Source organism: Gallus gallus, chromosome 3 (assembly GCF_016699485.2).
Source record: "Gallus gallus isolate bGalGal1 chromosome 3, bGalGal1.mat.broiler.GRCg7b, whole genome shotgun sequence".
NCBI lineage: Eukaryota > Metazoa > Chordata > Aves > Galliformes > Phasianidae > Gallus > Gallus gallus.
In genome coordinates this window covers 10273206-10285830 of record NC_052534.1, presented here as the reverse complement: position 1 = coordinate 10285830, position 12625 = coordinate 10273206, and the positions used below count along the sequence as shown (strand labels likewise).

The window sequence follows — 12625 nt, the reverse complement described above, 5'->3', positions numbered from 1 at the left end:
GACCTAGGAGGTCACCTTCACAATCCCTGAAACGTAAACCAAATTCTTCCCAGGATGGAAACAAAGCCTGTTTTCCACAATAGCTTCCATCTGCAGTTTTTCAGCAAATTCTGGATAATTCTTCTGCCACAGTCCTTCAGTGAACTTCAATTTGCACTTTTAGCACAAGGATACAACAGCAGGAAGAATGAAAGCAGCCCTTTGGTGGCCACTTCGGCACACCAATGCCTTGGGTTATTTCACTTTGCTGGCCCATGCCTTGAGTTGTTTTGCTTTGCTGGCCTGAAGCTCCCATCCCCTGGATTTGCAATTGCAGGCCTCCTTCATCACACCAGCAAGTGCTGCTGGAGATGTCACTGGCTGTAAGTGCAAGAGGTTGCAGCCAGCTCCTGCAAAGGGCAGCACCTAACAGACAACCAGGGAGCAGGGCTGTGCATCCCCGTTCCATGTAGGCAGAGCTGGAATACATACCAAAGCACATGTGCCACCCCAAAAGGCTTGTGTGGGGTGACTAATTACTTTTTTCTCTTTAGAAGTGGGCAGGGAAGCATAATGTGTTCACGATTACAAGGACATAAAAGCAGCCTGTGATTATTTTTCATGGGAATTCTCGGGAGCGGTGATGCAGGTGTCTCGGAGGATAGCAGGGCCAGGTATTGCTCTCTGTGAGATGCTGACCTACCCTCCCTGCCTCCTCACTGCGTGCTGTGGCTTTATCCCAACCAGAGCCACCCCATAGCAAGTGGGGCTCCCCAGGAACTTATCTCCTGGCCAATAGTCCCTCAGGAGGGGAAGAAGAGATGAACGCAGCTCTGGTGTCTTCCCCAGATCCACCCATCTCTGCTCTCTCCGAAGGCAGATCATTTGGCATCTGTTTGCTCGGCTCCCAGGAGACTCTGGAAACAGCTGTAGCTGTAGCTCCCAAGGGTGGAAAGGCATCTCGAGGGAGGGCAGCCCTTCCCTGGTGCCACCACAGCCTGACTGTAGGACTAACCCCAGGACTCCCAGAGCAACAGTGGCAGTGGTTGTGCACGCTGGATGCAAAGGGCCAGTGAATAGCCAAAAGCAAAGCTCTGCCCACCCTGGTAGCTCTGCTTTCTGAATTCACCGGGTGTATTTTGAGGGGTGGGAAGGAGGCTGACGCACTGAACTCCAGATCAGAGCAGTTTCCTGCTATCTGCACCGCAAAGACAATGTGTCATGTGCTCGAGAGATTAGAATTTGGGTTTTGTTATCATCCCCTTCTATCAAAAGGAAGTTATGCACACAAAGGAAACACCAAACCAGCATGAAAGGAGGGCTATAAATCATTTACCGCCGAATGCTAAGAGGACGGCAGAGAACCCAATAGGAAAGCAAGGGTTTTGAAAAGGCCCCTTTAAGTCACAGTCACTTAATTTCAACGACCCTTGCTTTTATTTTGGGAGAGGCCGAAAGAGAGTGCATGGTTTCAGAACTCAGAAAGCAGTGGGTTTGTTTTTGGGGGGCAAAGCGACCCATTTGGCAGTGAGGATCCCTTTCTGCTCTTGGTGTCCCTCACAATAACCTCATGGGAAGACTACAGTTGTTGCAGATCACTTCTGCAGCTCTTACGTTCTGAGCTGTTGCAACAGGGGGGAAAAATGGGTGTAGATGTGGCACCGAGGGACACGATTAGTGGGCATGGCAGGGATGGGTTGATGGTTGGACTAGATGATCTCAGAGGTCTTTTCCAGCCTTAATGATTCCATGATTCTATGGTTATTGTTGCCTTTAAAATACGATTGCTGCTCAGAAGAACGATCGGGTGAGGGGTAATCATCAGGAGGATGGTGTGATTCAGGGCTGCCAACTTCTACTCTTCCCTCATTCCAAGTCACAGAGTGAGTCAGTGGAAAAGGCACTGAAATCAGTGCGGTCACCAAGGTGCCAGCCCTCATACGGGGGTTCCTACACCAGCAGTGTGGGAGTCTCCAACCCAGAGGGACACGTTGTCAAGGCAAGAACGTGGGAAGGCAATGGCAAGCCTGCATTCCAAGCTCTGCTGTGCCAAATCCTAGCGCTTCCCACCCCAAATCGGTGTCAGCTGAAGGTACAGCAGCCCATGGGGAAGTCTATTTCCTGCCCAAATGTCCTCGCATCTAGTTCTCTGCAACAGCTGAAATATTGCTCTGCACAAGGAACTTCCCATTCAAACATAAAGAGCAGAACATTCACAGCATGCAAATCATTAGTCTTGAAGCTCTGCCACCGATGGCTAATTAACTGGAGGTGCTGCAACGATCACATCTCGGGGAAAGGCTGTATATGAGCAGTGCACGAGCAGAATTCTCCCCTCGGCAGGCTGTTCCATTCAGAAAAAAATAAAGCAGTCATTCTGCAAGCGCTGCTCAGAGCGTGGCAACCTGAACGATTGGAACGTACCATGCAATCCTTGTCCATACGAACGGCATAGATGCAATCACAGGAGGGTTGCGCAGTGAGATGAATGGATCGTTTAGCAGCACCCAAATTAGCATGTGAGTGAAAGCAGAGATCAAACGTGAGATCTCACGAATCCACAGGAAATGACTCAAGAAACGAGATCGGGTAAAGCCTCAGCTGCCTTGCCTGGGAAAGGGTGGCTGCTCACCGCTGGGACGTGAAATACACCCCAAGCATTGGGAGCAGAATGCCAAGCTCCCAGCACCAACAGCAAGGCGCATACCCTAGTCCTGCTCAGCGGGACGTGCACTACAGTGATCTTTTAGAGATGGGAATTTAGTGCTGGGATTGCCCCCCACTGCTTCTTCACGTGGCTACGATTCTCCCCCTGCCGTGGCTCTGCGAGAGGCAGCAGCTAAACGCCGTGCTCACCGCTTCACGCGTATCCGTGTGATGCTGCAGCTGAACGCTGAGGTCTTGAGCATGGAGTTAACGAGGGAGTTGGGAACCCGTGTAATCCCAGCATCATTTGGAGAGAAAAAAAAGGCAGGGAAGCCCCCAGCCATGAAAACCCAACATGGGGAGGCCACCACGGCCACGGTCCCGGTACCACCTCCGAAGGATGCACTGCTTCTCCTCGGGGTATCCGCCCTACAGGCCTTGGAGCTTGCAGGGGCTCTCGCCTCCACCGTGCTGCTGGCACGCAGTCCATCCAGTTTTCCCAAGTTTTCACTTCTGTTCCTGAAAAGACAATTGATGCCGTCTGAAAACCGCGAGAGCAGCAGCAGACAGCTCCCCAACGAGGTGGAGAGGCTGAGAGTGGGACAGACAGGTCTGCCCGGACTGCCGGGCGGCGGCAGAAACATACATCACCCACAGACACCCTGGGCCTCATCCCGCACCCGCGGCGGGCTTTCCACACGCCCTGACGCCTTTCGGCACACGCCAACCAGGCTTACGCGCCTTCTGAGGAAGCGCTTTGCGGGTAAGGCCCCGGAACGAGGGGTCGGCGCTCGATCGACCGCGATCGGGGCTGGGCTGCGGGAGCGGGGCGGGGCGCCGGGGGCGAGGCGAGGGGAGCGGCCGCACCCCGCCGCCTGCGCCGCGCTGCGGGGCTCGGGGGGCCGGGCCGGGGCGGGCCGCGCCGCCGCGGGGGAGGTACCAGCAGCGGCCGCGTCCCCTCCTTCCTCGCCGCCGCCGCGGCTCCCTCCCTCCGTCCCTCCCTCCCTCCCTCCCTCCCTCCCCGGGTCCGGCGCTGCCCTGCCCGCTGCCGCTCGGCAGCGCCGCCGCTTCCTGCCGGGCCCCCCTTCTCCGCCGCCGCCGCCCGCGGCGCCCCGCCATGGCGTGAGCGCGGCCATGGGGCTGGCCCGGCGCCGCCGCCTGCCCCCGGGCGCTGCGCCGCTCCCCCGGGCCCGAACCCCGCGCCGCCGCCGCCGCCGCCGCGCCCCCGCGGCGCCCTCCCCGCCGCCGCCGCCGCCCCCGGCCGCCGCCCGCCGCCCAGCGCGGCCGTAGCGCCGCCGGACCGCTCCCCTCCGCCCCGCCCCGCCTCAGCCTCCCGCGCCGCCGCCGTCCGTCGGGCCCGGCCCGGCCCGGCGCGGCCGCCAGCCCCGGCCCCGCCGCGGCCTCCCCCGCCATGTGAAGCGCAGGAAGATGCGGAGGCGCAGCCCGGCCGCCCGCGGCGAGGGATGAGCCGAGACGGGGAGAAGATGACCGAGGACGCCTACCCAGACGAGTGAGCGGGGGCGGACGGGCGGGCTGGGGAGTGGGGGGGGGAGAGCTCCTTGTGTGTGTATGTGCGTGTTTGGGGAGGGGGGGCCGCTCCTTCGTCGCCCCGCTCGGGGCCCCCCCGGTACTCCCCCCCCTCCCGCGGACGGACGGACGGACGGACGGACGGACACGCGCGTGCGTGAGCGCGCGGCCGCCCGCCCGCACATCCGCCGCCATTTCGCGCTCCCCCCGGGCCGCGCTCATTTGCATAGCGCGTCTTCATTCATAAAAAAAAAAAAAAAAAGAAAGAAAAAGAAAAAGAGAGAGAGAAAAAAAAAAAAACCCAGCAAAAAATTCCCTCAGACCGCGCCGTGTGTGGGTGGGGGGGGTCCAGCCGACTCCTCCTTCCCTCCCCCCCCCCCCCCCCCAAAAAAAATATTGTATTTCTGGGGGGGGGGGGGTCAGCCTGCAGAGTGGGGGGGCGGCTGTGCCCTCAGGGCTCGGTATTTTTTGGTGGCTTTTTTTTTTTTCTCGGGGGGGGGGGGGGGTCGGAGCCCCGCCCCGGCCGCCGTTTTGTGAATAGGAGGCGGCCGTCACATGACGCCGCATTCATAAATCCGGTCACCGGCGGCCGCCGCGCTCGGAGGGCCACCCCAGCCCCCCCCCCTCCCCCACCCCCGCCCCCACGGGTCCGCGTGTGCGGGGAGCGGCTCTCAGACCCCCCTCCAAAAGTGATCGACCCCTCTGAAACGCCCCCACGCAAATAAACGGCGATACGATGCGTGAAGGCTGTGGTGCGGAGCTGTGGGCTCGCGCCCCGTGCAACCCTCATCCCCGGTTTTGCCTCGAGGGTTTATGACAGCCGGGGGGAGGAGGCGCTGAGCGCAGCGCTGGGTGGGTGCCAGGTGTGAGGTGTGAGGCTGGGGGGGTGCGCGGGGCCGGCACCCATAGCACTGGGAACGGTCAGTGGCTGAGGAAATGGCCTCTGCCTGCAAGGCGTGCGTGAGGAGGGCTGGCGTTTGGGGCACCGAGGGGCTGTAGAGCCGCGTTTCTGTGTAGCTTCTGACACTGTGGTTATTCTGAAGTCAGCGCAGCTCTTCCAGGAGAAGCTGGGTTTCGAAGCTGGGTTTGGAAGCTGGGTTTCTCCTGTTGCTGCGGAGCAGGACGGGAGGCGTGGCGGGCTCGCTTCCAGCAGACCCCTTGGAGGGTTCACGGGTCCCTCTGCGATGGGACGGCACTGAAGTGGCTGCGTGCAAAGCTGGAGGCTGCTGAGGGACGTGGGCAGCGGGCACGGTGGGGACGGCTTGCTGGTTGGGCTAGGTGATCTTAGCGGTCTTTTCCAACCTTAACGATTGTACCATTCCACCCCACGCCCCAGGCCTGCGCTTGCCACCCCCTTGCTGGGTATAAGGGCAGAGGATGCTCTGCATTGCGAGCGGAGGCCGTGCCGGAGCTGCTGCCCTGATCCCGGTGCTGCTGTGGGTACCGCTCCCTCCCGGCCCTTCCCTGCGCTGATGGATAGCACTGCTGCAGGTGACTCATGCGCCGTCCTTCCTGGCGGCGGTGGGTGATGGTTTTCAATCTATATGGCATTAGAAGAAATAAGGACGGGCCCTCCCGATAAGTTTGCTCGGGCCGTCGGGACGAAGGCAGCATCGCGTGCTATTTGCCCCAGATATCTGGCTTTGATTTGCATAGCTCTTCTCGTTGCACCCAGCGCACTGTGAGCAAATGTTAACGGGCAGATTACAGAAGAAGCGCCGCGGCCGGCGTGTGTTTCAAATCAGTGCGTTGTCTTTTTTTTCCCCACCGTTGGCTTCCTTTATGTTGCTCGGGGAGCTTTTCTCCCGTACTTAAAGCGTTGAACCGTTCGCTGAATCCAGAGAGGAGAGATGAGGCTCTGGCTGCACGGGCTCCTTCATGACTGCACCATTTCCGATCGATACCCGGAGGTCGATTTGTCATTGCTGGAGGACGCCTCGTTCTGCCCCCCGGGCTGTGTGCTGCCAGGGACCGGGCGATGGGCCGGCGTGTTGCGGCCGTATTTCTGGCTGTGAGTGGGAGGATTCAGCCGAATCGGAAGGCATAAAATGATTCATTTACACCCGAAGGCAGCCGCGGCACATCATTACCATGCAGGCTTCCAAGAAAGTCACAGGAAGTAATTAAATGGAAAAGGTCAGAGAATGAGGAAGTGTCGCTCCGCGGCGTTTCGGGGATGGAGCCGGGAGCCCTGAGCCGGAGCTGGGCTGGGAGCTGGAGGCAGGGCTGCGGCGGTGCGCTTCCTCCTTCCAGCAAAGGGCATGGAGCTGAGCTGCTCCCCGGCTCCCACCTCCTGCCATGGCTGCTCCAAGCACTCACCCCGCCGACGTAGCAGTTTGCCCTTTACACTGAATTCTTTATTTTTCTCCCTCATTTTGCCCGTTACTGCTGATTTTTTTTTTTTGCTAGCTGTCATAAGCCGTCCATTCAGCTAGCTGGGCTTTTTTCTTTTTCTTTCAAGCTTGAGCCATGGGACATACTTTGTGTCATGACATTATTGCTCGCAAATAGGACAGGAAATGAAGGGTTGCCAAAATATAACTGTTTATTTCTTGGCCTGAAAACACGGCTGTTTAAAATACTACATGTAAGTAGCTGCTTTGTTCGGTTTCTTGGAGAACTTGCTGTTTCTAAGGGAATAATAGGTTTGTCGGATGGATGGAAAAAGGAAAAAGGAAAAAAAAAAAGAGCAACCCTTTCTGCTTCTGTCTTGGAAACAAGTTGAAAAGCAGCTGTAGATAGAGGGATTTTGGTGAGGGTTCAGTCGGTTCACTTGGAGAGAGACCTGGGGAAAAGAGGATTGCGCTTCAGCCCAAACCCTCAGAAAACCCCAATCCTGTTTTTGGCTCAGGGAGGCCTAAAAAACTCGCCTTTGGGCCAGAAAGTGGGTTTTTCAGCCAGAAGCAGCGGGTGATGGATGGTGCCTGCCCGTGGCGTGGATGCAGCCGGGAGCTGCTTCGACCTGTTTCTGCAGCGCGTTGTAATCTCGATCTGGCGCACCCTCTAGCGTGGGTTAAAAGGTGGCTTTATCTACCCGCTTAATTAAATCCCGAGGCTGCAAACAAAAGCACGTTGCGCAGCAGAGGCTCTTCCTTAACGTGGACTCGCTTGGCTGGTAGCTGGCTTGAAACCACAAAATTGTTTCCTTGGGGCCACCAAACCGCAGGGAGATGGCGGTGGTTGTCGTTCTTCAGGACCAGGGTGGAAGGCAGGAGCTCAGGAATGAGAGGCAACGTCACCGCTGGCTCAATCCCTCCATCACATACCTGCTGGTATGCTGGAAGAATTGGTAAATTCAATTCCCTTTTCTCCAGCAGAATTAGAACAAATGGCCCTCTGGAGATACTGAACCTGGGAGAGGTGCTCTGGTCAAGCTCTGAGTATCGTTGTGGTTCAGTGCAGGGTGCCACATCACAAAAGAGGTGTCACTGCTGGTGTATTCCACCCATTGGGTGGCAGCACTGGGGTCCTGCACGAGTCCAGGTGCTGTGGCTCGCTGGCTGAAGTGCACCATGCATGTTCCCAGCTGCTGAAGCCAGCTTTGGCTGCAGGAGTTGTTCCTTTCACCGAGTCCATTGAAAAACATGCTTTGTTTTCTTTCTTTTTCCTCTTTTCTCCAGCTTTCTTACCGGTAGAAGATGGTCCTTCTCGTGAGGGGTGCTCAGGAGAAGAGAGGACAGAGATGAGTAAAATCATAAGTACAGCTCCAGATACTGCACTGTTGATACATGCTTTCTTCAGTGCCTGTTTTTTTGGAGGACTTAACGCTCCTAAAGAAGCGTGGAAGTGAAAATAAAAGTAGCTGGACGGTTTGTAGTATGAGGGTACAACTACCTTGCTTCTGCCTGTGTGCAATTGCAAGAGGCTCTCTGATGTGTTGGTTGTCGATGGAAGGAGCACAGAACTCAGTGTGGATGGGATCAGCATGTCGGTACCTGTGTGCATCACATCTGTGCTCCGTGCCTCTTCTCCTTAAGTCAGATGAGCAGCTGAAGTGCAGTGCTGGCTGCCTTGCACAACAGGAGTAGGTGCTTCCCCTTAAAAGCAAGCTGTGTTTTATCAAAAACAGTATTACAAAGTGTGCTTTCAGGGCTTCAAAGATATGTGTGCCAACAGCCAGCAGGTTCTACCTGTTGCAGGAGGTCTTGGGGAGATTTATCCCAAATTATTATTTTTGTCTCCAGTCTCCTTGTTCTTAGGCTCTTTGAATAACTTTCTTTGACTTTCTTCACTTGCAGCTCACACTTCAAGGACTGTTTTGGTTTTATTCCCCCCGCCTCTTTGTTCTCAACTCCTACATGTGCTGTAATCAGAGGAGAGATCTTGAGGCTGTCAGCTGAGCCCGATAGCTGATGGCTATTCCATCAAGGAAGGAAATTTCTTCCTACTGGCAAATGTGGGGAGGAGGAGTTGCAGGGCTCCATAGCAAAGCTCTTTTTTCATATGTGCGTATTAAACATCCTTCCAAAAGTAATGACCAAGTCCAAAAGTAGGACTTGCTACTCTGTACATCTCCCTAGGAACAGAACTGTGTTTCTTGCAGGTAGCAAGTACTTTTTCCCCCCCCTTTTTTTTAGCAAGAAAGTCACTTTCATCTCTCTTCTGCTAATCTGTGGGAGGTGTGCATCAATATCAATATCTCTGAGAGATGTGCTCTAAAACCTGGTGGTGTTTTTTGATTTAGTCCCTGGGGGAGAGAGGGCCACGGTGTAAATGTGTGCTTAGAAGGGTCTGTGCTGCTGTGTGGGGATACATGTATGTTGTGCACATGTGCACAGATCCCAAAGAAATCCAGAATGCTTAGGCTTTAATTGCGTTGTGCTTCTATCCTGTGTGGCTACCTTTTGCAGTCCCTAGGCCATTCATGCTTTTGTTTACTTGTTAACTCACTTGCTGGTAGAGGAGGGCTGGTTGGGGGGGGAGGGGGGATGCGCAAAGAAATGTATCATGTCTGCTCATACATATCATTTTAGGAGAGGTTTCCCCTCTCTCTGTGTGCCATGGGATGTATGGGCAGCGCTGGCAGCTGGCATGCCTGCTGTGGGTCCCTGCAGTGAGAGATGCTGCCCCAAAACCACCCATCCCTGTCCTGTACTGGACACAAGCCAGGGACTCAACTCAACCTTTATATGCTGTATTTCTTCTGCCGACATGCCTCAACACTCCCACCTGGCTTCTAAGCTCTCATAAAGCCAGCTGGCTGCTTATGCGGCTTGGGAGTAGAAAGGTATGCCCCCAAGCTGATAGATATAAATGTGTATGTGTGCTTGGGCCCCTTGTTTGCGGATCTGTGCAGGAGTGTGCTATGAGGCCAAGGAAGCTTATCCAGCCGTGGACGTGGAAGGTGCTTTTGTATTTTCCTCAAGTCAAGGGGATGCAGTAAGGAGTTACTGGAAGATGCGGGCGAGGCTGAGGAGTATACTCAGCCGCTGCTGCAGGGCTTCTGCATCTGGCATTGCAAGTTGTTTACAAACAGTCTGGTTCTTCAAAATTACATGGAGATCTGAGAGAATCAACGGGGCTCCTCCAAAGCACGCTTGGAGTTTATTTCAGCTGTTTACCTCAGATTTGTTCGCAGACCCAGGGAAAGGTTCAAGTAGGAAGGCGCTTCTAGGTCTGCTAGGCCCAGCCCTACTCCAGCAGAGCCACCAAGAGCAGGGTGTCCAGGGCTGTGCCCAGGGCCATGTCCAGGCAGCTGCTGAAGTTCTCCAAGGATGAGATCCCACAGCCTACTGTGTGCCAGTTTGTGTCTATGGCCTCATGTCCTGGCACTGGGCAGCACTGAACAGAGCCTGACACTGTTCTCTTTGCACACAGATCAGTGGACCCCCTTGAGGCCTTCTCCAGGTTGCTCATCTCTCTCAGCTTCTCCTCACAGGAGGTGTGCTCAAGGCCCTTGGTCGTCTTAGTGGCTATCTGTTGGGCTCACCAGTTTGTCCATGTCTCTTGTACTGTGGGGCCCACAAATGGCCACTAGACTTCGTTTCAGTCCTGTAACACAATTCCTTTGACACCTAGGCCTTTGCACCTCCCCACTGTTCGTCTGTACCACCTGGATAGGGTCCACAGATGGAAGTCCAGTGGCAGGGTGGGAGGTGAGGGTCTAAACCCTCAGAGCATTTCAGTGCCATGGGTCCTCACCGTACCAGGGAGCCAGGGAGCAGTTGAGCTCAGGTTACATCAACCACACTCCAAACTGTGCCTGCAGCGGGAGAAACCCCAGCTGACTGGATATGGGAAAATGCTGTGACCTTGCAAAGCATGCCAAACGGGAGAAAGAGCCAGGTCCAGCCATCAGAGAGCCAGGTGCAGCATCCCTGTCAGACAGCAGTGCATATCCCTCCATTCCAGAGCTGGTAGGCTTGGACTTTTTAAAGCACAGGTATAAATTACACTACATAAAAACCACTGATACTTCAGTGATGCGTATTGAGTTTTGTTCTGTGTTTTTTTGCTGGTTTTCTAACATTGATGAAATTACAGCGAAAACTATCGCTGAAGGCTTGTGGTGCTGCCAGTGTAATTCATTCTTAGCTTCTAGTTGGCATGGGAGGTGTTAGGTTGGTTGCAACCAGTCCTTGCTGTACGTCTTGCTGCTGGATGTGTGCAGTTGGGTGGCTGTGCAGACAGAAAGGTTACTGAGCTGGAGGGAGCGCTGAAATAGAGCAATCCCAGTGTTTGCACTGCCTCAAAGACCTGCTATTTGGTGTTGAGTTGAACTAGGAAGAAAACCTAGTGCCAAGCTTGCGTTCTGTGGTTAAAATAACTAATAAAAGGCTGCAGGGTCATTAACCACTAGAGCTGCTTAAGAGAAAAAAATCCTGTTTTTTTTTTTTCTCCTCTCCCTTTATTTTTCTGCAACTATTTAGTGTTTGGGGATGTAATAGAGCGTAAGAGTTCAAATGTTAAACGGCTGGAAGCTTATTAAGAAATGCTGAAGATGAGCTTTTTTTGCTTGCTGTCTGAAGGAAGCAGCGGAGAAAGCTTGAATAGCTTGATGTGAAAATCTAATAAAGGAGGGAGAGAAAGGGATCTAAATGCATTTCAAAGGTGCACATAAAAAAAAAAAAGGCATTATATGTCCTGCAGACAAGGATGGCATGCAGACTTTTCCAGGAGAACTATGCCAACAGGAGCTGTCCCTCTTCCCTTGCTCCCATGGCTGGGGGGGCTCAGGGTGCCGGTGAGACCCCCACATCCCATGTGCTCCTGGGGCCTCTGGGTGGGGGCTGGAGGGAGGCAGGCTGGGGAGGAGCCGGAGGCATGCGCGGAGCAGGAAGTTCTAGAAATACCCTCTGTAAACACCACGTCCTGCAGGAAGGGCGCCCGAGCCCAAATAAACCGTTTTCCCCTCTCCTTCTGTGTATGCACCAAGTCTGCGGGTTCAGAGGAGCCTGTCACAGTGGTGATGTGTCTCTGTAGAGAGCCTCGGCCAAGTTAGGGGATAAAACTTCCCGGGTCAGCAGGCTTATTCATCACCATAAGTTCCCATTTTTGGTTAAAATGCTTGAAAAGACTGCGGTGCATAGCTTGAAACAGAAGCAGGCAGTGGGAGGTGGGCACTTCGTCCACTCAATTTGATGCAGGCATACAGAGGGTTCTACCCCACTAAATGTGCACATGTGTGTGCAGAAATGGCTGACAAGCAGGAGGGAAAGGAGGGGTAGAGCAGAAAGAGTGTGTTTTGCTGCTTAAGATTGAACTGCAGAAGGGTTTGTAGGTGCTGGGACTGTCCTGGCACAGTGCTGTGCTGGGCAGTGCTAAAATACCTTCAGGTGCAGCACGGAGGGTTCTACTGAACTTCTGTGTTTGCACACTACTCTTGCTTCTCTCCTGATTTTGATGCTAGGTCCTACAAATGCTTGTGTACCCAGAGGCTGAGATGTGGCTGAGCTCTTCCATCCAGCTTTGGGGTTGGTTGCTATAGTGCACAGCTTCAAAATCACAGCCCATGAATGCAAAAAAAAAAAAGAAAAGAAAAAGACTGCTTAAAAAGTCTGCCACCACCCATTCATTCAGCTCCATTCTGCAGGCGGATCTTTAAAGAAGGTCACCAAAGTAAATCTCCAGAGAGGGCAGAAAAGCCCCTTTTCTACCTCAAGCTCCCATAAGCGACAAAAAAGGCTGTTCCCCAAAATCAGCAGCCGTGTGAATTATTCCAGAAATGCTGTACAGGCAGCTTAAAGATCTATAAATTGAAGAATAAAAAGCCCTGAGTGAGACATCCTATTTAGTAGGAAATACTTCTACTGACTTTATTGCTGGTAAGGTTTTTTTTTTCCCCTCTCCTTCTGTGCTCTATCTCTAAGGAAGTGTGGGCTACTTTTATCAGAGTATTGGTGGAATAGCTTCCCCAACCTTTCATAAGGTCGGATAAAAAAACAAACACTCCTCCTCATGGGAAGGAAGGGACGGGGAAAGAAGGGTGTTTTTGTGTACACTTTCCCATTCATATTTTAAAAGGTAAATATAT

The 12625-nt window shown here is 54.1% G+C and overlaps 1 protein-coding gene across 2 annotated transcripts in view; it reads left to right on the top strand.

Moving 5' to 3' along the window:
- The first annotated feature begins 3984 nt into the window (after positions 1-3984).
- SPRED2 (sprouty related EVH1 domain containing 2) overlaps positions 3985-12625 on the top strand; it is a 51726-nt gene continuing 43085 nt past the window's right edge. For both annotated transcript variants that reach the window (XM_015278089.4, XM_046939645.1), the window contains exon 1: positions 3985-4135. In XM_015278089.4, the coding sequence (XP_015133575.1) occupies positions 4089-4135 (47 nt within the window). In that variant the 5' untranslated portion in view covers positions 3985-4088. The remainder of the gene's footprint in view (positions 4136-12625) is intronic.